Genomic DNA, 26,450 nt, shown 5'->3' on the forward strand with positions numbered 1-26,450 from the left:
CCTAAAACCCTGGAGGGTTAACCAACTTTGAACTCAAGATAACTCTAAGTTTGGAAGGATTCTATTTATGAACCTCAACAATTAGACTAAAGCCCTAAAGTAAGAAAATAAAGTCCTACTTTTAGAAAATAAATGGTTAAAACTAACAAAATACAAGAAAGGTTAACTAAGCCTAAGTGTCAAAGAGAGGTGCACTTACCCAGATGCCTGGGTCTGATGGTCCAGCAAAGATCAGAGGTGAAGAAGCAAAGGTAAAGCCATGGTCAAAAAAATAAAAAAGCCTAAGAGAAAGATCATTGGTTGTGTCAACTTTTAGATACTATTGTGGTCCACTGTGCTAGACTGGGCTGTCTTTCCAGAGGACTGGGTGCTTGTGTCAATTACTTCATGTGTTACCCCCATTGTTTGTTCCAGGAAAGTGTCTTGTGTCCTTGAATATTTCCTTCAAAGTATACTCACAGGATCTTATCTGTTTAGCAAATGAACTTACCTTGCTTGAGTATCTCCATTAATCCCAAGGTCATCTCTAAACTATTGTTCATAATATTATCATGGCTTCCTCCAAACTAAGAGACTCAGCTGAGGACATTTTCCATCTCTTTATCATTACAGGGGAAGCTGCTCATCATGGTCTTTGGGGTTTGAGTGCTGCTGTTCTTGGTTCTCCTCAAGAACAAGTGTGAGGCCTTGACCCAAACCGCTTGTTCTTTTTCTGCAACTTTGCAGAAAACAGGACAAAAGTACAAAAGCCCAAGAGATGCTACTTTCATAAAATGCTCTAAGCCTGCACCTTGAAGATGTTAGTTAGGTGATCTCAAGTCATGGTACCAGAATATAGGTCTGGTTCCTTCTTCTCAGTCTTCATATAGGACTTAAGATTGTATTAGGTTATTTGATCATTTCAGGAACAGTTTAGCAAGTTTGCAGCCCTTTCAGACTCAAATCAACAATATTATTCTTTCAGTGCCCAATTGATAATCACCTCCCTTATATTTTTAACATGTTCTTAAAATATATTCTGCCTTATACTTGAAAAATTGAAAGGTTTACAGAAAGTTAATTAAAATGACATTTAAACATGATCTTGAATAATATAAAAACAAACTTAAGAAAAAATTAGAAAGCATTACATTGAAAAGGAATAACTTTAAAAACATTAACAAGAGTTGATTGTGGCTATCAAGGACAGGACACTTGGAAGGGCATTCATTCATGGGGTCACCATAAATCAAAGACATCTTTACTGTACTTAATCTAGCACTTTAAACACCTGAATAGATTTTTAACTAGGCACCTAAAACTCATTTAACTGTGTGGCATTCCCAGGAGAAGCATACTGAAGACCCATTTGTTCAACAGTGTGTGTGGGAGCAGAACAATAGTACCAAATACTGTCCTTTATTTTACACATGCATTTTTTTTTTTTTTTTGGAAAACTGCATGCATCTATAAATCAGGGTGTGAGAATGACCACTGTAGTGTCGTGGTTAGAATGATGGAAATCTGGGTTCTAGTCCATACTCAGCCACAAAGCTCACTGAGTGACTCTATGCCAGTCACTCCCACCCAGCCTAACCTACCTCACAGGGGTGTTGTGGGGATAAGATTGGGAAGAAGAAGGGAATTATGTCAGTCTCCTTGAGTTCCTGGAAGGTAAAAGGTAAGATAAAAATATAATAAATAATTCCAAGGGGGCTGGATTAAAATTTAGTCATAAGTAAGTAGAGTAGATGCATTCAAATAAATTGGATTTAATTAAATCCTAATTTAACATCCATTGGTTTCACTGGTTCCTCTCTGACAAAATCTGATTTCAACCCAGGTTATATATATTGTAGGCAGCAGTCCTATACACTTGTGTGGCAGTAAGTAGCATTAATTTCAATAAAGCTTACTTCTGAGTAGATGTCTATAAGTATTGTAAAGGAATGTATAGTGATGGATCATCTGACAATATTATTTATTAATCTTCTAAGATGTTATCAGAAGATATGGCAAGCAATGTAAATAGTAGAAAAATTGAAAGATTGGTTTATCACTTCTTGGCATTATGTAAGAGTACTGTGCATGGAAGAATAAGTTAATACTGTAGACAGGACTGCATGTTATGTGTTTTTTCATGGTGTCAACAAATGGCAGCGGCCAGAACACCGTGTGTCATGGAACAAGCTGGATGAATAAATCAGTCATTTAGCTGGCCACTGTTGGAAACAAGCAGGACATAAAGGCAAGAACCCTTCAATTTTGTCTAGTACCTAGAATGCAAGCAGTCCATTTTTCTGCACAATGAAAGTCTGCAAAACACATGCTGTACCTGGTGTGCATTTATATCCTGCTTTGGTCCTCTTGTGAGAAACCCAAAGTAGCAAACATGGATCCATTTTTATCCTCTAATAATAACCCTATGAGGTAGGTTAGGCTGCCCCAAAATCACCCAACTTTTCCAGATCCCCAGCCCAACACACTAGCCATGAGACTTAATGGTCATACAGCCCTCTCCTTAGGCAGCCATGCATTTTTCTTCAGTTCTGAAGAATACAACTAGCATTTTTTATCCTCACCTCATATTCAATCCTCCATGCTTTTCCTGAGATGTTTACAGGAACAAAACTGTTTACCAACCCTGATAAAACTATTAACAGGTGCAGATTTACATTTACCATGTTTGCCCAAAAATAAGACCAGGTCTTATATTAATTTTTGCTCCAAAAGATGCATTAGGGATTATTTTCAGGTGATGTCTTTTTTCCTGTACTACATTTATTCATGTACAAAAATCTACATTTACTCAGTCATGTCATCTTCTTCTGGAACATCATCATAACTCTTCAAACCGTGAATTGTGTTGCAACAGACGTACTAAATGTGTCTGGCTGACGATCTTAACTGGAGCTTGTTTTGGGGGTACGGCTTATATTATGAACATCCTGAAAAATCATGCTAGGGCTTATTTTTCCAGTTAAGTCCTATTTTTGGGGAAACAGGGTAGTGCTATCCTGACTACAGGAATTTCCTGCAGTCATTTCATACTGCCGAGAATGCTGTTGCTTCTTCCACTCCTGCCCAGAAGGCTCTACCCTATGCCACCGTATTTCGGGTAACTTTGGTCCCAGTGAAGTGGTGGCAGGGAAGCATAATGCCATGATATAATGTTGCACCATACAGTTGCAACATTTTATGTTGGGAGAAGAAAGAATTCACAAGACCATTGTTTCACCAAAACAGGCAAAAGAGAAGTTAAAAAGCAGAGAAATAGTTTTGAGGTGTTGGTACAGGTAGGGGTGTATTTGAAAACTCAGGTGCAAGCAGTCTAAACTAGGACGTATTCTACATAGTAAAAACACAATGGACTTTTGTTTTGTGCTTATGCAGTTTGTGATGTCATCTGGCACAGCTGAACTTGCTTTGTATAGCTACTTTCCTCACCTGGTCACAGCTGGCTATTTGTATTGAGCACCTGAGTATTCATTGAAAGAAGAGATATTTATGCCCAAGAAAGGGAAACATGACATTCGTTTATCTGGATCACTTTGTTAATCCCTTGCAAAGCACCAACACAATCTTAGATTACACAATGAGGGAGATGGTTTTCCAGCCATGGAGAAAGTGGAAGTGAGCTACACTGTAAATCTTCAGAGAGGTATATTGCCAAATAAAATTTTCATTTTTCCAAACTGATTCACTAATGAAACATTCTACATAGGCAAGTAGGCATGCTGGAAATTATAGTCCAAACCATGAAAGAATGAGATTGAGAAAGGGTAGCATAACCATACTTCAAGTAGCTTGAGCTGCAGCCATACTCTGAAATTTGCTTGGTTATGAATAGATTCCTGCCTGGCTCTTTTGCAATATTAGGCAAAGTATGATTAAGTCTTTAGGAATTGTGATAAATGTCACCCTAGCATTATGCCACCTTGGAATTTGTATTGAAGGGCAGCATTTTAAATACATTTAATCTTGACTAGGACATGCCCAAAGCCCTTCATCTACTCTTAATGATATTCCCTAATGTATTACCAATACTTCAGACTACTCATCTAATAATTTTTATAGGGATGAGGCAAAATTTTAAGTGGCTTTGGTGCTGAACATGGGTTTATAAGGCGGAAAGAAAATTTAGTGACTCCTCATGGCCAAATATGCTAACTTGTCTCTCTCGCTCTCTCTGTAGCAAGTGGCTTGCAGTACCTTTGCCTTCTGGACAGCACAGGGAAATTTAAACATTTTTCATACAATATGAAACCAACCACAACTGTTAAAACAAAGCACACCAAGTTAAGGCATGAAAACAAGACTGAGCTATAGCAGAAGAGCAGAACCTATTTTATGGACATTTTGACGTTATTTTTAATACTATTTATCAGTGTATTCACTTCCATGATTATAAAATACTCGTAAGATACTGAAACTTTTATATCCAGCCAAAATTGCAATGAAAGCCCATTAAACTGTACAATTTTGGAAATAGTTTACTGGCAACAACTAGAATGCTCTTTGTAACCACGTGACCAATTTGCGCACAGCCTGAATACAATCACTTTTTTTTTTTAAAGCCTTCAGAAATACTCTACATCAAAAGGGGATATTTCACCGCAGGCTGGTTGAGAAATTTTTGAGACGAACAAGTTTGAAGCAATTGCACTTAAGACACCTGTCCACATGTGTTAAGTCAGTAGGTTTGTACTAACCAGTGAAGTTGCCTTCACCTGGCAACCTACTGCTTTGTCTAGCCCAACACAGCAGCAGTGCACCAAAATAACAGCTAGGTATCCCAGTTCTGCTACTATAGAATGTTATGGCGACTCCACATTGTCTACTTTGACACATCATAGTGGAAGCTGAGCACAGAAACTGTAGGTGAGTATTCAGCTCAAGCGCTGGCTTTATCTATTTTTAATCAACAGGCATCACAGACAATGGGAGTTATAAAGACTTAAGTGCTTTTTTGGATTTCAGATGCCGTTACTGCTTGCTTCACCATCTCTGTACAGGTCTCTGTGCAAAGCAACCCTGAGGAACATTCTAAAGCACTACCCTCTTTTCCTATAGAGGGCTTTTAAAATCTACTGAGCATGCCCTCAAGGGATGAGAACCTCCTCCATTCTCTTCTGACAATGGCATTAGCAGAAGACTCAGGAATCTTTACTGTTCTGTAAGTTTGTTTTGGGGCAGTAAATTTTTTAAATAAATTCATTGCTGTAGAGAACTAGTATCTTCCCCCATTTTTTCTCACCACATTGTTTAATCTTCAGTATCAGTTGTTTTGTATTTCTGCACCACTGCAAGAGAAGTAGCTTTTTATATAAAACAAACACAGCTTTTAAGAAATGTACTTTAATTTCAACAGAAAATTGATATTTTGCATTCACACTCAAGAAAACAAAATATTTTCAACCAAATGTAACTGTTCTCTTTAATATAATGTGTTGGCTGTCCCAGATCCTGAGGGATGTGTGGCTAGGTATATGTTGAAATAGTAATGGAGGTCTGTCAGCCATTGCTCTTGAGCTTCACCACTCTTCAATGTCTATGGATCAGAAAACAATCATTGCTTGGAATTATCAAACACAATCTGTCTTACACTACTGTTGAGAAAGGAAACATTTGCTGTGTCTATGCTCTCAATCACAACTTGACTGTTGCAAAACATACTATTCCTCTGTCTTGAAATATAAAAACAGTACAGATACTTAAGGCAGACCCAGTGGGTACAAGCATAGTAGGCTGAAAGGGGTACGTTTAATTATGGCTTTCTGATTATTTTAATGCATTTTCCAAATATGTATATAATATGTGCACACAAAATGTATATTTCAGGTTTACAAACAATTTTCTATTGTATACCAAGAAATAGGATCATTTGATACTTAATAGCAACCATATTTAGCAAACTAACAGCAATACTGTTTTTTCTGGATCACTGCAAACAATGGAGATGCATTCACAGAACGAGTGTATATTAGTGGCGACTAGATGTCTCAGAATTGTCTCTATTCCTGCCATTGAAGTCAGTTATACTGGAAAAGGTTAAATTTGGGCTCATATTTACCTGTGAGTTTGGCAAGATTGGATGCCATGGCAGCCTAACAGGTCTCCATAAAGCATGTGTGTGTTAAAAGTTTGATTCCAACTCTAATTCAAGATCTTATATTTATCCCTAAACATAGATTATAATCCACGCTTTGTAACAAGTGTAAAGATTTGCTGTTGCTTAGTTGCTATTAAATGTCAAGTTCTAAAAAAGTTAAGTTTGATTTTAAAATAAATGAATTACTGATGTCGTACAAAAACAAGATGTTCTATGGACTGGCTTTGTAATAACTCAATATATAAAGTTGTGAGATACCCAGTTTCTCTCTAAAGTTCAGAATCATAGAATAATAGAAATGGAAGGGGCCATGAAGGCCATTGGGTCCAACCCCCTGCTGTTGCAGGATACCAAGAAAGGGGCTATACTGGAATACAAGAAAAAAGGCCTATACCTTAAACTTAAGTTGTACCCTGTTTTTGTCTCTAGAAAGTGCAATGCTTGGAAAAAAATCCTTTTTTACATTATACCAATGTCCCTGTTATAGAATAAATAACAATCCACCATTTCTTCAAACCAGCTTCTCACAATAACAATTTTACAGAGACATGTCCACATGCAACATTTAATGAAGTCATTCAAGTGTCTTTTCATGCCACTATATTGCTCCCTGCACATCTTGCATATGAAGACATGGAACTCCAGAACAAGAGAAGGCTTTAATCTGGATGAGGTTCTTATAAAGTCTCCTTTCCATTTATACAAGGAATGCAAATCATGTCTTAAAAACAAATAAACCTCCATCCCTTCCCACATCTTCACTCCAAAGCAAGAGTGACCAAGGGCTGGACATGCACCACACTGCCTCTTTGCCACTAGCAAACACTGGCGGCAAAAAACAGCATGTACTCAATCCTGCAACAACAGCGGTGTCTTTACAGTGTAAAGGATCACCAGGGGAAGAACTGGAGAATTAACATTGTCCCTCAAAGAATGCATGTGCATCAATCATATTTCAGTAAGACTGACGTTCAGCTCAAGTAGCCAGTGACAGAATTTCCTCTTACCATGATCTCTTTGACAATCTGTTTCACCAGAAGCTCGTTGGTCACCATATGACTTCGCAGCTGTCCATGTTGCATTAGCAACCGGAGGAGCTGTGCAAGAACAGGCAATTCTTCCCGAGAGACTCTGGTCACTTGAAGACTCTGCAGCATCAGCCTCAGTATACGAGGCAGAGTTGTTAACAATGAAATACAGCAACCCCACAGTACGTCCCTGATACAGAAGAAAGTACAGAGAAGACAAATAGGGAAAATCAAGTGTGCATAAATAAAGCTGATATCAATTCTACTTTCTGAACCCACTTTTCTGTAAGGATGAATACTGCAGACAAAGATTTCTATTTCATATGACAAGTATCAAAACATATACGCAAAAACTGCTTGCATATTCTCTTCAAAGGGCTGGCCAATTTATAAAAACCCAAATATTTTTGATATTTGACTATGTTTAAAAATGGACAAGGTGGGAATTTTACTGTGCAACCAGTCATAAACATCATGTGCATTAATTGATTACCACATTAATACAGCCTGATGATGGAACACAAACCCTTTGACCATGTTCAAGCTCCCAGCTTTCTAGTAATAGGAAAGGGAGAGGCATTAAAAGATACTCCAATTGCAGCAATGTGCCTCACCTGCTTTTGGCTAAAATCAACTTCTAGTGCAAAGAATAAATTAATCAAAACACTACTGTCTTATAACAGTAATGCTGAAAAATACAAAACCTGATATTTAGGAACCAGGAAAATTAATGAAGCCATAATCTAAACCCAAAGATTAAATGACTGCTGCCAGAGAGACCTGTGTGCCTTTTACAGATGCATGTGCTGTAAGAGTTAAGTACTAAAATTAAAAAGCTTACCTCTTCTGTAAGTGTTCTGCATCTTCTCTTTCAATTGTTAAGAGGAGGTAAAGGAGGCTGTAACATAAAGAAGCTAGGAACTTGCAGAGATTCTCATTAAGGAGGCATGCTTGATCCAAGAGCTTACTAATGGCACACAAAACAGATCCAGCAGTGCTGTCAGGTATTACAGTCAATCCCACCTAGAAAACAAATTTATTACCTTTCATTCACCCTCTAATTTCTGCCATAGCTCTGTGTTTAAGAGAACAATTCTAGCAATATCTCCAGGAGCCTTTCAAGCAGTTACATCTTACATTCTGTTTTACCTTTCCTTTGGAGTTCATCACATTAATTAACTCCTTATTTCAGCAACAGTGAAGTAATGCTTTTCAACATTACCTGGTCTACCATCCTCAAGCAGAAGTTGCAAGTTTAAAATATGGAAGAATAATATTACAGTTGAAACGCTTATGCCTTGGGAGCCAGGCTCACTGTAATATGCATAATGAAAAACCTGGCCAGCTGACTGACGAAGAGTTCAGATTTTGCTTTCATTTTGTTTTTTAATCATTAGTATTCTGATTGCAAGCTTAGCCTCCAACCTTTCCTACAGATTAATGGCCACATTTTCCCTTAGAATTGATCCATCAAAATATTGGTCAAGAGTTGCATGATGATTTTCAATCCTAATGGAATGAATGCTCTTAGCAAGGGCTTCTGATACTACAGATGTTGCTGCCATTGAATGTGGCCTGCACTTCAGATGTGGGACAGATGCTACTGTGCTTGACCTTATCCATGACCTGTATTGGGAGATGGAGAGCAAGGAGAAAGTATGAATCTGTTGGTTCTTTTGGATGCCTCCAGGGCACCTAAAACCACCAATGATGGGATCCTTGTAGATCACAAGGCTAGAATGGAGCTGGAGCATCTGGTCGGCTTCTGACATCCCTAAATTACAAGGGTGGTGGGAGCCAGATCAGGGAAGCTGGAATTAAATGAATTGTGTTATTTCAATAGTAATTGTGGTTTCAAGGTTAATCTCTATCCCAGTGATGGCGAATGTATGGCACACGTGCCACAGCGGGCACGCAGAGCCCTCTCTGTTGGCACACAAGCCAAGTTGCCCCAGCATCGCCCCAGCAGCCATGCACATATTCAGAAATAGTAACAGGGCCAGGCGACAATGTCACTCATTAGCCGCAACTCACTGCAAAAGGTGGTGTCCAACAGCTGGCCAGAGGAAGGCACAACAGCCGTGTCGGGTGTGCCAGGAAGGAAGCGGGCAAGCAGGCAGCACCCTCCTCCTGCCTCCTCCTCCCAGCCCACAGCACGTCCCAAGCCGCCCTTCCTAGTGCAGTGGCAGGACCCTGCCAACTCGGTAGCCGCAGGTACAGCCAGGCAGCCGTGCGCCCGCCTGTCCATGTGCCCGCTCCAAGGCCAGGCTTCCATGCCAGTGGCCACGGGTGCAGGGGGAGCAGGGTGAAAGGAGTGAGCAACAGGGTTGAGGCAGCGGAGCAGCAGCTGGAGTGAGGAAGAGAGGGTGCCTGGGATTGATATAGCGCTTCCTGGGGAGGGAGGCCAAAATGAGGAAAACTGGAAGCTGGAACTGCTGCAAAGCGAGAGGAGTGGGCATGTGGTGGGGACCCCTTCCCAACCCAACCCCACTCTCTAAGGCTTGGCAGCACCGTGGGGGCACCTTGAGGAAGATCCCAACAGAAGCATGGAAGGGATCAGCGGTGGCCTCTCCTCACCTTTAGTTTAGGTCTCCCCCGCCACATTCCACCCATCCAGTAAACTTTCAAGTGCCGCCGAAGATCCTGTGGCATTCCCGGTGGCTGGTTTGGGGGCAAGGAGGGAGAAAGGGAGTGTATACGCCTGGGCACAAGCAAGCCTGGTGTCCCCCGACTTGGGGGCGCTGAACGTGAACATGGCTCCTTCTCGCTATTATTATGTTTTTCTTTTAAGACAAAAGATGTAATGTATGTGTTGTTTTTTTCTAAACTAAAACCTCAGTATTCAGGTTTTATTGCAGTGTTAGCACTTTGTGATTAATGTGTTCTAGGTTGCAGTTTGGGCACTCAGTCTCTACAAGTTTCGCCATCACTGCTCTAACCCCTTCCCATGGATTCCTGACCATGTTTTTCATTAGGTGAACCACAATATTGGTCAAGGATAGCATAATTATTGCCTAACAGAGTGAAAATGATTCCCCTGAGCCCATTTCCCCAGAGAATCAATGTCAGCAAATTGCAGCTGACATTTTCAGCAGGAAGATTGCGTGTGGGGGGGGGGGGGAGGAAACGCACCCCTCTCCAGTTGTTGATTTTGTTTTCAAGAAGGAAGTTTCAATAACACTCCCAATCATGGGATTCAAATTACACTTTTGGGCAATAGGATCTTTACTAGATCTTTTTTTACAAACTCAAAGTGGCTTGCATCTTTCTTGCAATCTCATGTTTGTCTTGCAGTCAATAACAAACGTGGGGTAGAATGGGCTAAGAGTCTGTGACTGACCCAAAGTCAGCCAGTTGGCTCCATGGCTGAGTGGGGACTAGAACCCAAGTCACATGAGTCCCAGACCTGTGCTCTTAACCACTATACCATAGTGGCTCTATTTAACACTAAACATTTTTAGTAAAACCAATGAGGTACCAGTTTTGCTTGTTTGTAGAGAAAATGAACTCAACCATGGTTACTCATGATTTAGTATTCTTCAGGCTAGGCTGCTGTAATACAGTCTACACAGGGCTGTTTTTGGAAAATTGTCAAAAAAATGGTCATTCATCCAAAATGTTATCAGAATATTTTATGGCACCAGCTACAAACTTTGGTACTTTTCCATCTTCTATATTGGTTTTTGAGGCCAATTCAAAGTGTTAGTTGCTGCCTTTAAAATCTTAATGATTTAGTTTAACTTAGAGGTAGTCTCTTGCCATGCTGTACACTGCAATCACAGGTCCTGTTCCAATGTCTTCCACCAGCTATTTGGTGGGTATGTAATACAGGGACATTTTTGTCATGGCACTGTTGTAGAACACTCCTCAAGAAAGCCCATCTGGCCCGTAACAACATTTTACCAGTTGGTGAAGATAGAGATTTTGGGAAGGCTTTAGCTGACAGCTGTGTAGAAATCCTCGCAGCTGCTGACTAGCATGGGGAAAGGTGGTTACTGCCTAACAACATTTCTGCTATTAGCTACTTAAAAATTTCTCATTAAGGAAGGCTGAATATAAAATTTAAAAAGCCAATGTATTAAGATGTTTATGACAGTAATGAAACAGTTGTGCAACAGCTTATGCACTGGAAAATTGCTATTTTAGTCTGTTTCACAGACATATAGATTCATTGCAAGGTTGAGACATGACTCTTACTATTGCAAGCAAGCAAACCACACTTTTCATTGGCTACTATTCCATCACCACTGTGAACACCTGGTCCTGACAGACCAGATTCTAAGGATATCTCAGGGGAGAGACACAGTAATTATGGGAGATTTCAATCTCTTGGATATTAGTTGGGAGACTCACTCAGCGGTGACAGCCAGGTCACATTGCTTCCTAGAAGCTATAGAGGGAGGGTTTTTCACACAGACGCTCCGAGAGGCGACAAGGGGGGAAACATCCTTGACTTGGTCTTGACCAATAGGGAGGAGCTGATAGATGAAGTACAGATTAGGGGAGCTCTGGATGCGAGTGATCACTCCATCCTTTGCTTTGAGATAAGGGGACTGGGGACGTGCAGCAGGTCGAGCACTAGAAGCTGGGACTTCAAGAGGGCCAACTTTGGCCAACTGAAGGCCAGACTGGGGAAAGTCTCCTGGGATAGGTTACTGGAAGGTAAGCGAGTTGAGAAGGGCTGGATGGCGCTCAAAACGGAGGTTTTGGAGGTGCAAGCCTTGATGATACCTCTAGTTAGTAAGATGGGGAGGCGGAGAAGAGTGCTGCCAAGGATGCGAAAGGAGGTGGTTAGAGGGATTAGATGCAAGAGGAACCTCCGTAGGAAATGGGTACTGGGGCAAATAGAAAAAAAGGGTATACTGGGAGGAGGAGGCCTGTTGCAGAAGAATTCTTTGCAAGGCTAAGGCTGATTACGAGCTGAGCAACAATACCAAGAGCAACAAAAAGGGCTTCTTACAGCATGTAAATAGCAAGAGGAAGGAGAGACAAGTAGTGGGATCACTAAATAAGGAGGAAGGAGATCCAGTGACTGATATGAGGGAACAGGCACAGATGCTAAATGACTAAATGAGAACACTATTTTGTGTTCTCTCCAAAGCAGGACGGGGGAGATCCGCATAGGAGATTAGATGAGGCTGGGGACTTAGGGGCACAGATTAGAGTCACCCCCCCCCTGAAGTCAAGGAGCTCCTCAGGGCATTGGACATTACAAAGGTGCCAGGCCCTGACACCTGGTTACACCCGAGAGTACTTAGAGAGTTGGCAGGGGTTCTCCCACGCCTGCTGACCTCCATTTTTGAGGCCTCACGGAGAACGGGTGAAGTTCCAGAGGACTGAAGGGTAGCATAAGTGGTCCCAATTTTCAAAAAGGGTAGTAGAAGGGACATCGGCAATTACAGACCTGTTAGCCTTACGTCCATTGTAGGAAAAACAATGGAAAGGCTCAAAATAGCAAGAGATCTTGTGATGCTAGATAGGGAAGGGAGGCTGACAGCCACACAACACGGCTTCCACAAAAACAGGTCCTGCCAGACAAACCTTGTGGAATTCTATGACAAGGTTTCGAGATGGCTAGATGGAGGGGATGCAGTGAATGTGGTATACCTGGATTTCAGCAAGGCCTTTGACAAAGTGCCCCATGATATCCTGGTGGAGAAACTGAGGAGTTTTGGGATACACCAAAGTACTGTCCGGTGGATTAGGGCATGGTTGACTGACCAAAAGCAGAAGGTAACCATTAGAGGGGAATCATCAGGATGGCGGCCAGTGACAAGTGGGGTCCCCCAGGGCTCTGTCCTGGGGCCGATCCTGTTTAATCTTTTCATAAATGACATGGAAGAAGGGGTGAACAGTCCGCTGATCAAATTCGCCGACGATACTAAAACTGAAGCAGTGCCCACAACTGAGGAGCAGGTACTCCAGATCCAAAAGCATCTGGACAGACTATGGAAGTGGGCAGGAGACAACAGGATGGCGTTCACTGTGGGTAAGTGCAAGGTCTTGCACTTGGGGCATAGGAATAGGTGTCATAAGTTCAGGTTAGGGGACAAGTGGCTGGAGAGCAGCATTTGTGAAAGGGACCCTGGGGTACTGGTTGACAGCAGGCTAAACATGAGTCAGCAGTGTGATGCAGTGGTTAAGAGGGTGAAGCCACCCTTGGTTTTATAGCCAGAAGCGTGGCTTCTAGATCGAGAGAGGTATTACTACCACTCTATACGACTCTGGTGCGCCCGCAACTGGAGTACTGTGCTCCGTTTTGGGCCCCTCATTACAGAAAGGATATAGCCAGGTTAGAGGCAGTGTAGCATAGGGCCACAAGGTTGGTGGCCGGTTTGCAGGGGATGTGATATGAGGCGAGACTGAGGGAACTGGGTCTCTTCAGCCTGGAGAAGAGGAGATTCAAAGGGGATATGTTGGCGACATACAGGTATGTGAGGGGATGTCAGACAGAGATGGGTAGAGACCTGTTCTCCCCTACAGAGGAAGGCAGGATGCATTCCAATGGAGCAAAGCTCAGGGAACCAAGGTTCCATTTGGATGCCAGGAAGCACTTCCTGACAGTCAGGACCCCGAGGGTGTGGAATGGGCTTCCATGGGAGGTGTCTGAGGCCTCACTGGTGAGGGTGTTCAAAGACAGGCTGGACATGCACATGGTGGGCATGTCATGAGCGGAGCTGGCTGGAGCCAGGGATCAGACTAGATGGCCCAGGAGACCCGTTCTGACTCGCTCTCTTTCTATGTTTCTATGTAATAAAACATAGCAGAATGTACATGGAATACATTCAAAATCACCACCTACCAAGTATTTGCAAATGCCACTTTGTATGATATCTATGCACTGGCTTCGTGAAGGCACAGTAGACAGGCACCGACTCACCACCTGTTACAACAGCAAAAATATAAAAATCATCTAATATGCATTGATTGTACATGTATGTTCTATGTAGACATAACTAACTCTTTCATAATATTGGCATAATCATCATTCTTAAAAGCTACCTTCTGTCATTCCATATGTTAACACACCATGATGGAAAAGTATATTTGCTATATGGCTCCTTTCCCTCTATCAACTTTACAAAGCAGCAGTAAATGTTCATCTAACCTACCACTAAATCAGAGGCATGAATAATGAAACATTTTTAAAATGAGAGAAACTGATCTAGGGTGAGAAAATGGAAAGGGCACTTCCAAGGAATGTTTTTATTAGGGTTTTAGAAAACTTTTTAAAATAAAAAGAAAATAGTCAACAACAGCATAACAAGACCAACATTAAGAGGAGATTAATGATTAGAATTGATTAAAGTGAAAGAATAATCCTCAAATTGAGAATGGGCATAAATTTTATTCTGGTGTTATTTCAAACTGTAATTGAGAGTATGGCAGCCTAGGAATAACTGGATCCTTTATTAATATGAGACACATATTTATTTTACTGCTGCCATGTAAAAATCCTTGCGGTTAGCCACAAATTCCATGTTAACTTTTCTACTCAGCAGACCACTGGCTTTCCATACTTCTTTCTGTGTACTGTCTTTTAGAGAGAGAAACCCACTGTTGTTCAAGCATACTACTCTCTCACAACAGGCCTTCTCAATCCTCCCTCCTGCACCCAGACTCTTTCTGTAGGATAACCAATCATCTGAGCGCACAGCTCAGCACTGGCTAAAGCCTGCACATTCCTCAACTCTCCTGCAGTAAAGAGAAGTGGGTAGAGGGAAAATGCTGCAGTCAGTGCTTGGAACATTCAGTTCTTCTGTTTCCAAGAGCACGAGAAAGGATCTTTTTGCTCTTGGGCATTGAAACTTGTCTCCACCCAGCTGGCATAAGCAATGAACCCAGTGATCACAATTTTTGGATTTTGAAAATCCCCAAATAATATAATACACATATGCAATTAAATTGTATTGGTTCTTTACATTGTAGTGGTTCTTAACTAACTATGGCAAAAAAATAGGCAAATCAGCAGCATCTATCAAATTAGTTCAGGCCCACCACTTTTTTTTTTTTTTGGAAAAAAAAAATGTACTGATTTTAAGCATGACAAGGTTACACAAAATATCCCCCCCCCCAAAAAAAGGCAAGGCATTTTTCAACAAAAAATTATTCCCCAACCTAATATGTTGACAATTATTGTTCCAATAAATGATACAATATTCCATCTGTCCTAAGCAAAAATTCTGTTATTTCCCATTGTTCTATATATACTTTCAGAATCATTTCTGCTATTTTCACACATTTAATCACCCATTCATGCATAGTAGGTAGATGAGCCATTCAGCTTTTAGCCCATACTATTTTAGCACCAGAGACACATTTATGCTCAGTCTTTTAAAATTTGTTACAGCAATTACCTTAAACAAAAAAGATAACTGCACATTAAAAGCCACTAATCTGTAAAATAATGACCACTTCCACTCTGAAATAATGATCCCCCCACATACAAATTCCCTTCCCACAGGTGTTTAAAGCTGAAGCCACCTAATATGAAAAAATTTAACCCAATTCTAACATTAAATTGCCTTGTCAAAATTTCAGACCAAATAGTCTGAAATTTGCAAGGTGGGGCATAGGGGCAGAAGATGTTGAAACATGCCTTGAGTTCACTTTTTCATTCAGAAATTGACTTTCCCCCAAATCAAATTATATTTTAAAGTATTTTACAAAATGATCTATTGCACAAGCAGGAATTGGAACTGAGAATTTGTAGGCATGTTCTGGGAATGGTGCATGAGGGTACAGAAAATTTTAAGGGTTTTCCAAAAATACCAACTTAGTTCTATCGCCAGAGTAGACCTGCTAGGTGATTAAAAACTGCTTCTGCCAATGGAGGGCAATGATACATTAGCAAAATATGTACATGAGCATATTTTGGTGTGATTTCACTAGACACACTTAAGAGACCCCACACCACACCTCTGCCTATTAAATAGCTCTCTTCTGAACAGTCCCAAACCATTCAGTTTAAACAAAATGCCTGGTCATTCTGGAACAACTGCACAGTTAAACAAGCCATAATTATTAGCATCCATTATCTCTTTCTACTAATTCTAAAAGTTCTACCCCAGTGTATGGTTTTCTTTCAAGTCATATGTTCTTGTGGGTGGCTCTCATGTTTCCCTCTGGACCCTCCATGTTTTAACTTCGCTTTTGGGGGGCTTTATGTTATTGAGTCAGGAATACTTTCCCTTCGGAACCTGATGTGCTTAGCCAAACCACCACTCTCCTGTAGAAGCACCTTTCAACAACTTAAACTACTGATAATATTCTCCTGTCAAAACTATTTGTGTCAGAAGAGCCTCTGTATCTGAAAAGGTAATACGCTGAGAAACAGAAGTGCTCTAGGGCAGGGGTCTCAAACTCAACTTACCTGGGGGCCGCTGGAAGTAAGAGTCTGGGTGAGGCTGGGCCGCATCAAGTATTCCACCACCGCGGTGGTGGTGGGCCGCTCATCCCACGGCCGGCCTGGGCGCCGCCGGCGCTTTGAAGGCTGCAGGGCCCCTCCCCCATGCCCCGCCTGTCCCGGCAATTGGCCCGCGGGCTGCGAGTTTGAGACCCCTGCTCTAGGGGAGTTGACTTGCTTGCTTGCTTGAGAACGCAAACCATATTACCCGGACTATCACCTGAAAAGGTTATTTTTCTTTTGAAAGAACATACAGGGCCCTTCTTTCATCACTGTATCATAGGAACTCAGCCTGAAAACAGTCTTCCTACATTTATTTGGCACTGCCTGATATGTACAGTCCCTAACACTGCCTGGAATTAATGGAACCCCAAGCCATTTAGTTTAGTCCCATGTCCAGAAGTATCCTGCAGGCTGGATTTTAGAAGCGAACAGCTTACAAAGGCTTGTTCTTTCACGGAAGCAAAGGATAAAAGATACAGATAAAGAGGTGTGATGAATACCTTGTTCTATATTTATCCCTATTCTAGTCTCCTCCTTTAAAAAAAGGAAAAATATGAAGAGCTGTGCAACTGAAATGGACAAGCAGCAAAAATAAGGCCCACTATGCCTTATTAGTAATAGTAATGCTGCTTGTGCAAATTCAAGACTAGGCCTACTTCAGTTCTAAATCCAATGCCTCTTCTTGCTATAGAGCGACAGTTAAGCATAACACAGATGTGTAAGAAGCTTCAGTTTGAGCAAGGCTGGAAGGATGTTTGCATGAAAAACTGAATTTTGCATCAATTTTTCTCCTGTTGACTGCTAGAAAGTTAGCCAGGAAAGGAAAAAACGTAGAAAATACAAACAAGATATGACAACTCTTCCTGGGAAAGATTTCCCCATTTCCTTTTCAGAAAATTTCACATTCAACTTACAATGTCTAAACTATGAATCATTAGACAGGCTGCAATCCTATACAAAAATTAGTGGGTATACATCTCACTAAATTACACAAGATTTCCTTACACATAACGATGGATAATATTACACAGAGTATGAACAAGCTTAAGTCAAAGCAGCTAGACACACAAAAGGCAGCATTTCCAAGAATCAAACTAGAGGTTCTCTAGAACAGCAAAAAGAAAAATCCCTAATTAGGAGGGAATGTATGACTGCATGCCACCTCACACTAAAAAGAGAACATCACAATAAACTATGCTTTGTTGGTAAAGCAGTCCAATGCATCTGAAGGAGGAAACCCACTGAGAAGAGCTCTGATAGGTGTTTGCCATCATTTCCTCACTAGAACCTTTTGGAAAGGGCTTAGTCAGAGAGGTGAATTCCTTCTCTACTGGTTTTTGACCAAAACACCCATCTGTTGGATCATGATCATGCCAACTCAAAACCAAACCCATATGCAATTCCAGATGCATAACTAAACGCAATAGAGAACTACTGAGTAGATGCACCTTCTTTGCCAAGTTCCTAGGCAAGGCCAGGAACTGATGGCCAGCAAATCATTCAGTTCATTGCTAAGGTGAACAGACTTTTCAGGAAGAAACACAAGCAATTGCCTTTGCAGTACTGCCAATAGCTGTCACCCTAGAATTGTTCTTAAGCTTTAGTGAGATCAGTTTAAAATAAGCAATGTGTCAGCTGCTGCTATTATTGGTATCCTACTGCTCCGACAGCCAGCTTAGCTAAAGGATAACAAAGAAAGCTTACTCTCACCAACATAGTTGACAAACACTACATTGCAACTTTACCTCTGTCAAAGCCCAATGATATAAAAACTGGTCCAAATCTGTCAAGTAGAGATGGAAAGGAGAGAGCTGTGTTTGACTTATGTGTGGTCTCCCCCTGATGTTCTGAAGGTTATTTAACTCTTCTTTGGAAAAGCCTTGAGAAAGTTGACAGAAAAAGCAGTTAGAAGCAAATCCAAAAGACAATCATGGTTACACTGTTTTTGTTTACACTTGTTACGGTCGCATGAAAGCCTTCTACACTCCACTTCATATTCACAAAATGCATCAGATAGAAACAGTAAACAAAAATCAGAATAATATTCAAATGAGGGAAACACATCTTCAAACATCACAAATATATTAGGACTGCTTCATCAAGTGCCTGATTCAGCTTAAGCACTTGTAAGGCCGACTGATTTCAATGAGAGGCAAAATTAAATATGTGTTTAATGTACGACTGGAATTAATATGAACACTGCAACACATAAGAAATCAACTTGGGGGGCGGGGCGGGGGTTGCTTGTGATTTTGCACTCATTCTTCTTAGCACTTCACTCAAATTTGAGGTTTTATATAAACAGGAGTATATCAGGGAATTTTATTATGGTTATGAGGGAATATTTCTATTTTAATTACCATGTGAAAGACTGTAGGAAACAGTATAAGCCTAACGGTAACATGAAGCTATGAAACAACAGAAGCTGCAAAAATTATTGATATACAAGGGCTAGAAAGAAATCATATAGCAGAACAGGATTCTGGGCATGCAAAACCAAAGATTGTATATACCTTTGAAATTTTAGAGGTGGGTTTTAACAATAGAACAGGTGCTAGAATTAAAACATTCATTCATTCATTCATTCATTCATTCATTCATTCATTCATTCAAAACTTTAACACCCTATCCTATACATAAAAGTTTCAGGGCATGAGGATTCCCAGATAGTATTCAGAAACGATCTGGAAAACAAGATCTGCTGAAAGTATTTTAATGGTCTTCCCAGTCTTAGTTTATTTACAAGACTGGGGGAACTATGCTTACAACAGTTATTTTGGGATCTCTAAAATAATTCCAATTATTTTATGTTGGAATTCTGAGATGTATTCTGAATTCTGTATTCTGAGATGCATCACCACTTTAATAATACAGAAACTTTACAATGTTACAACCATATGTACAGCTGGACATTAGGAAGTACAAAGCAAAAAAGCAGTAACTGTTAGGCTTATGGAAAACAAACAGGAATTAAAACAGAAAACCCAAACCAGGTTGTTCAAATGCAGTCTCTGGCACTGTTTTAAAGTGAAATAATCTCTCCAATGGTTTAAAAAAGATGGTAACTGAAATCCAATAGCAGCTTAGTGAAATAGAAAGGTGTCACAAGTGTGCTTTATCACTTACAATTAAATGTTAAGCCACTGTTTATACAAATAATACAAAATACTAATTCTAATCTCTGCATCATTCCACCATCCCACAAATGGATGCAGTATGCTAACAGCAGTATACTGAAAGTAAATTGGTTAACTTTATGAATTACCTGTAAGTGTTGAAAACAAGAAGCTGAAATAATCCACGTCAGTCACTGAACTGTCTTGCACAGGATATTTCCAACCAACAAAAGAGGATCTGTATTTTTTTTAAGAGGGAGAAATGAGGTTATTATGCTACATTGTAATACAGATCCAAACTAGACATGATGGCAACAGACCTGTATATTTAAGGTCCCCAAATGTGTACACAACAGGAATGGGTTGTTAGCATTCAATTTAAACAGCCAAAGTTGTATGTGGGCTGATCCCCGCCTCACCAACCTGTATTCTTACATAACTTTTCCGTCAGACTCCAAATTTAAAAAGCAAGTCTGACTGGGAAAAATTCTTTAATGAATAAATTCAAATCCCACTTTTTTTCCTTTTCAAGGAACTCAAGAAGGCTAATGTAATTCTCATCCTTCTCCTTTTAATCTTATTCCCACAACAGCCGGTTGAGGTAGCTTGGGCTGGAAGTCTGTGACAGGTCCAATGTCACCCAGTTAGCTCCATGGCCAAATGGGCCCTAGAACCTGCATCCCCTGAGACTCAATCCCATTCTTTAACCACTACAGCACACTGACTCTAGTGGCTCTCCCCCACTTGAGAGGAGGAGGCTGCAAAGAGAGACATGCTGTTCCATGGGGGCAGAGGCTTTAGATCCAAACAGACCCCTTTTATGTTATTGGGCAGAAGTCTGACATGTAGCTGCTGCCATATACTTCACCCTAGACATCTGCTGACCTAGAACCTTTAAAAATGGTAAGTAACTGTCAATATCAGAAGTGGCTTATTTATGAGATCTTGTGTAAAGAAGATGAATGAGATGCTCTAGTAGAAATATACTGGTCAAATAATGGTTGGGAAAGTCAATACAGAGAAGTGTTCCCAGTATTAAAGAGGATTTTTAAAATTGCTAAGGCTGAAGAAGGACAATGTAGACACTGTTTTCCCTATGCAGGAGTCCTGCATTTTGGAAAAGCTTACAATTTATTTCATCTTTCTTACCATTTATTTCATCTTAATTTATGTTTGAGGACCACTGGCATGAAATAAAATCAGTGTCATTTGTTTTTAGCAACTGCAGAACAGCAAACTTGGAAAGCACTTTCTACATCAATAAAAAGGTAAAGACTACTGCTGCAAGTCATCCCTTACAAACCCCAGTACTTGAGAAGACACGGATATTTTTTCCCAATAGTTCTGAAGTCAAAGATTTTGGCAACATACAGAAAATACTGACTTCAACAACAGGCAGAAAACCTGAATGAATACCCAAATGCATGGGGGCAGAGGGAAATGCCACATTTTAAATATTTGGTATTTTTCCTACAGGACTATTCACATCTTACTTCCCATCTCTCCCTCTCTCTCTTGGATAGCTCCTTTCTCAAGCTTGTAAAAGTTTAACAACGTTTTCAGCTACAAATCATTCCTTTATCTTAATAGACTAAAATGTTTTGAAGGGGGTTAGTTAGTTTTTTTGATGGCTCAACTATTCTAGAAATGCAGCTAAAACAAACTAATATGTATGAGGAATTAAAGGGGATTTGAAACACCAACACACCAGTTTCAAGAGAAAACAATTTGGCTTCAACCATGGTCTAATGTTTTCATGTGTTTACTTTTTTTTTCCTTTGGCAAGCTAAAAAAAAGGAAAATCTAAATTGGAAAGCATGCAATATGTAAAGCAAGCAAGACATATTTATATTTTCCAATCTCCAGACTTCGATAACCTCCTAAGTGAGAGAGGTGATGGCTGACTGGCAGAACACATGCCTTGCATACAGAAGGTCCCAGGTTCAATTGCTGACATTGCCAGGTAGGGTGGAAAAGCCCCACCTGAAACATCAGAGCACCATTACCAGTCAGTCACAAATAGCAGGCTAGGTGAACCAATGATCTGATTGGGTAGACAGCAGCTTCATGTCTGGTGCCTTTAGAAAAGTATATATCAGAGCCTCTAAAACAGGGGTCCTGACCGTCGCGGGCAGGTGAGGTGGGGGTGCCTGGGAGTGCGGGCCAGTGAGGTGCCATCAGGCACGCACGAGGCGCGCCGGCGGTGGCTCACTCACTCGGAGATCTCCCAGCGAGTCCAAAACCATCTCTGAGCGAGCAAGCCACCACCTCCCCGCCTGCGTAGCAAGTGCGCACACGGACGGTGGACAACAGCACGGGCCGAATGGATGGCCATAGTGGGCCGGATCCGTCCTGTGGGCCATAGTTTGAGGACCCATGCTCTAAAGGAACTTATTTGCTATAAAATCATGTCTCCAAATGAACCATGAACATCTTAGCATCCTATGACCAGCTCTAGATGACACATCATGGCTTATCATAAGCCATCATGCAAACGAGGCTTATGTGCAGGTCAAACCACCCTGAAACGGACCATGGGTCATGCAAGAGTTTCATATTCAATTACCCTGGGCAAAGTGACCCAGTATGGCCTATCACATTGTTTTAACAGCCTCACTGAACGTGATTCTGAACCAGCTAGCTGGGAAGAAAAGCATGAATTGTGTTGTCCTTTATACAGGTTTTTTTTTTAAATTCAAGAAAAATGAACTGGACATTTTTCTTCAAAATTATCTCTAAACCAGATCCATTCCTATCTTCAGATAGCATTCCTATCTTCAAGGACTATGCTAGATTTGCCAACATGAGAAAAAAGTTCTTAAGATAAAAGGGTCTTCTTCATTTACAAAGATCTCAATATGCCCTGTCTGCTCATATTTAACAGGAAAGCTGTATGAATCCAATCATCCTCTCACATTTTCCTAGTGTCTGTTATGACTTTTTCCTTATTGCAAGAAAATCTGAGTCGCTTTTGAAGTTCCTATTCCACTTTTTCCAAGCTCTTGCAAAGTATGGTTTGTAAATGTATTTGTATTTGTAATTCAGATTTGGTATGAACCCAAAACAATAGCAAAACACAACTCAACAAACTGCAGATTGCATTTGAAGACTTGCCATTTAATTGAGACAGGCTATCTACTATTAACTGACTATTTTCATATGAAACAATTTTACTATGTCCAACCACAGTTGTAGGAGTTGGCTGATCTGCATTGCTGAAAATAAGAAATGGTCACAAACAGGAATTCTAACACTTTCTGATGAAGTAAGATTGATTATTTAATCCAAAGTCTATACATTTTACCCCAAAAGGACAAAATCCTTCCATCAGTGCAATTTTCTTAGAGACTACAAAAAGAAATCTGCATTGAGATTATTCCAAAACATCCACAACTGCCACTTCTAAAGTCAAACTAGGAATCCTATTAATAACATAAGCAAACTACTGATCAATTAGTTGTGAGCTGGAATCAAGTATGTTTCTGAGGTTACCAGAAATAAGGGGAAGTACAACTCTGGTCCTCAGAATTCTCAATGAATACTTTGTATTTATCCTTCACCCCCATTCATACAAAAAATATTTACATAGAAGAAACACAGTGCCATCTACAGACAATATTAACATTCACAGGCTAAAGGGATTAGAAATATATGCCTGAGCTTTCTCTAAGAATGGCAAAAAATGGAGGTTTCCACAGAATGGAATACAAGAAACCATCATTTTACTCTCCATGTGTGAAAAACAAGAGAGAAATATCAATTCACTTGGCACTTTTATTACTGAACAGATCTTAATTTATATCACTAAAAGAAATGGAACACAACTAGAAGTACTGTTTTTGTTATCCCTGATTCTTTAGGAACAATATAACATTTCTTTATTACAAAGTAAGACCTATCTTGTTATCATCAGAGATGTGGAAGTAAATCATGCACATCACTGAGGTCCTTAGTTTTTCTACTGCAAAGCTTAAATCCTAGTTCAACACAGAATTTATATTCACTGTTTTAAAATGTATATTTCTGTACATTCCTGTGCCTGCGGACTAAGGTATGTGTATTTGTGTGCATTTTAGAAATATATACATTTTCTTTATATGTTTTTAAAACATGCATATATTAATGAACACATTTTCTCTTTGCAAACTCTTTGCAGACAGTTACAGATTTCTGAATATAAATGACATTTGGTCCTGGATATGTAAACTAAATACTTATAATTAATATGAGTCCAACTAATTTCTCACCAATCTAGTCTTCTGTTCACAAGCTATTTTCCTCTTCACTGGCAAGAGGTTCTGTGTGCACATAAAAAACCAATCATGCACATGGGGATTTTGAGTCCCCTTTTCCTTACAAAACATACATATCCCCCTGCCTGCCACAGTAAATTCAAATGTCTGTTCCCAGAGCTGTATCTGGATAAGGGAGTGCTGTCAGGAGGAAAACAGCCACCACAGACCACTGGCCAAGCAGTGTGGGATGTTTTGACATGGTGTTTGGATGATGGTATCGATACATTACCAAATAATTAGCCTACATCTATGCAGAACCTGCCAGCCTGCAAAATCTCTGTGGGAAAGTGAGCTCATATGATGATGTCTGCAGCATTTTTAAGAACAGTGACAGCATTCACATGCAGTCACCATTGTTGCAATCAAATTTTAAACCCCTCCATTTTATTATGGGCATAAAATAAAAGTAGCATCACCATCTCCACTATGGTGCCTTCTTATCCCCCACATTCCCTTCACTAGTCCCAACTACCTATACTTCTTAGAGCCATGTGTGCCTTGCCCAATCAGCCCCATCCCCGCTTTTCCCACTTTACTTGATAGGATATGCATACCCTGCTCCAACTATTTTCCTTCCTACATACATTTGCTTCCCTGGCAATTCACTACGCTCACCCTATCTTCCAATCCTCATCAGTACCCATATTTCCCTATCCTGAGTTCTACTTATGAAGTTTCTCCCTTACCGCATATTATACTTACGTGTACCTGTCTTCCAAGGATGTCACTCATTTTTTTAAAAGCATCACAGTAAAACTTATCTCCTTAAGAGATTTATCACCCAATTTAAAATCACTTCATTAGTCACGTTTGCTTAGAAAAAAACAAAACTTGGTACTTTGTTTACCTCATATGCAATATCCCAATAAGGGTGGTAGATAACTTTACAGACAATTTCCCCATAATACAGCAGTGACTGAGAAAAGAAAGCAGATTGCTTGGCAAATGAGGCAAAAAATAAACAAGCTGGACTAATCGTTGCTGCAGTTCTGTTGGCAGAAGAGTCACAATGCCATCTAGTGGATCTAGGAAAGATCAACAAATTGAGGTTAGAATGATAGTGCTGTAACATAGCAAATGAAGAATCAGATATTTAAACTGGCACTAATTTTCATATTCTTCTCTAAAATACTGCAACGAAAATACTGTTTAACTAGAATGCAGTTCTCCTAGTTGTCATCCACTGTGCCTTCACACACTTGGCATCTGTGCCTGCACAGAACATTCAGAACTTTGTGAAACTAGGTAGGAAGACACCAAATAGACTTGGCTTCCATCTTTCTGCTGGGTGCCTAATGAACTGCTGCAGCAGTAACATTAAAAAAAACACACACACAGAGAGACAGCAAAGGGAAATAGGATTGTTTACATGTGACTATACCCATGAATGCATGAAAACTTAGTTACAGGTAATCAACCTGGTTTTTTTTTTCCTTCTTTTGTCTCTGTGCAATCCATTTTATAGCAAAACTGTAACATCCAGGTGAGGCAGGTCGCACTAGGCAACAGCAAAGTTCTGAAGAGCAAAATGAAAAGAGGTATATACTAAAGCCTGAACACTCAATGCATACGTTTTCACAAAGATGAAGCAGTGGCCCAGTACAGACAACTCTCAGAAATATCATGGTGTATGTGGCAGTTGTTACACAGTGTGTGTGAATCTTTGTCAACTAATGCTAGTGAGAAAGGCCTCCAATCGACACAAGCAGCCCTTTTTCTCAGGGCCTCTAGTTTGGAAGGCTGTTCTGCCAGTTTGGAAGGCTGCAGTATGCTTGTATGTATGATGTTTTCAAAGACCACTCTAATCACTATAAGAGAGTAAAATTTTAAAAACCAGGCAAGTTTATACATAGAAAGATATTTACTGAGTTATTAATTACTGCAATTTAGATGCCAGTAGGATGATACATGGATCCAATGAATAAAAACTAGTCTGCGCCATCTTTCTTCATCCTCATGGCTTTCTTTGTAATTAGGACTGGGGAGAATACTTAACAGAACATCATCTATCAGGACCCTAACGTTATCCTCCCAACCAAATGATGCAAGGTGGGTGGCTACAGAAGAGGAGCTATTTAGTGGTAACATTTTTAGAATGCCCTCTTGAAAGATGCTTGCCTGGCACTAAAATTACAATCTTTGGAATGCCAGATGAAGATGTTTCTATTCTCTTACACATTTTAAGAAAATATTTAATGTTTTGAGATCAGAGCTCAAATCAAGCCCAACTGGGGTTCCCCATATGGCCATGGTCCCTTTGGTGGTTTTCTGGCTTTTTTGTGCAGCCCCCTTCAAAGTTGATGATTCTGCTAAATTTTACTAATTGACAGTAAGAAATCTGAACTACAATATGCTGGTATTTCCGGTGTTCCTTTCTTGCTTACGCTTTAACCAACACTGGACTATAGCCCCTGAGCACTTCTCTGAAAGGGAATTTGGCCCTTGGACTGAAAAAGGTTCAGCTCCCCTATTTCAGTTCATAGCAGCTTTATTTTGTTAATGGCTTTAACT

The 26,450-nt window shown here is 40.3% G+C and overlaps 2 protein-coding genes across 17 annotated transcripts in view; one reads left to right on the forward strand and one right to left on the reverse strand.

Annotated features, from left to right (window-relative positions):
* Positions 1–21,133, forward strand: part of INVS (inversin) — a 203,775-nt gene extending 182,642 nt beyond the window's left edge. For 6 of the 13 annotated variants that reach the window (XM_044452971.1, XM_044452939.1, XM_044453028.1 and 3 more), the window contains one exon: positions 4,557–6,296. In XM_044452971.1, the coding sequence (XP_044308906.1) occupies positions 4,557–4,690 (134 nt within the window). In that variant the 3' untranslated portion in view covers positions 4,691–6,296. Of the gene's footprint in view, positions 1–612; positions 2,754–3,372; positions 4,470–4,556; positions 6,297–20,863 lie in introns of those variants that run through there. The other 7 variants (XM_044452948.1, XM_044452991.1, XM_044452993.1 and 4 more) reach the window with 5 other exon arrangements.
* The window catches only part of TEX10 (testis expressed 10), a 40,517-nt gene continuing 19,388 nt past the window's right edge, over positions 5,322–26,450 (reverse strand). For all 4 annotated transcript variants that reach the window (XM_044453050.1, XM_044453042.1, XM_044453066.1 and 1 more), the window contains exons 9-15: positions 24,787–24,964; positions 19,794–19,882; positions 18,274–18,407; positions 13,922–14,002; positions 7,961–8,142; positions 7,099–7,309; positions 5,322–5,530 (exon numbers count right to left, since the gene is read on the reverse strand). In XM_044453050.1, coding sequence (XP_044308985.1) covers positions 5,417–5,530; positions 7,099–7,309; positions 7,961–8,142; positions 13,922–14,002; positions 18,274–18,407; positions 19,794–19,882; positions 24,787–24,964 — 989 coding nt within the window. In that variant the 3' untranslated portion in view covers positions 5,322–5,416. The remainder of the gene's footprint in view (positions 5,531–7,098; positions 7,310–7,960; positions 8,143–13,921; positions 14,003–18,273; positions 18,408–19,793; positions 19,883–24,786; positions 24,965–26,450) is intronic.

The sequence above is a fragment of the Varanus komodoensis genome, unplaced genomic scaffold, assembly GCF_004798865.1.
Source record: "Varanus komodoensis strain SLA01 unplaced genomic scaffold, ASM479886v1 scaffold10, whole genome shotgun sequence".
Taxonomy (NCBI): Eukaryota; Metazoa; Chordata; class Lepidosauria; order Squamata; family Varanidae; genus Varanus; species Varanus komodoensis.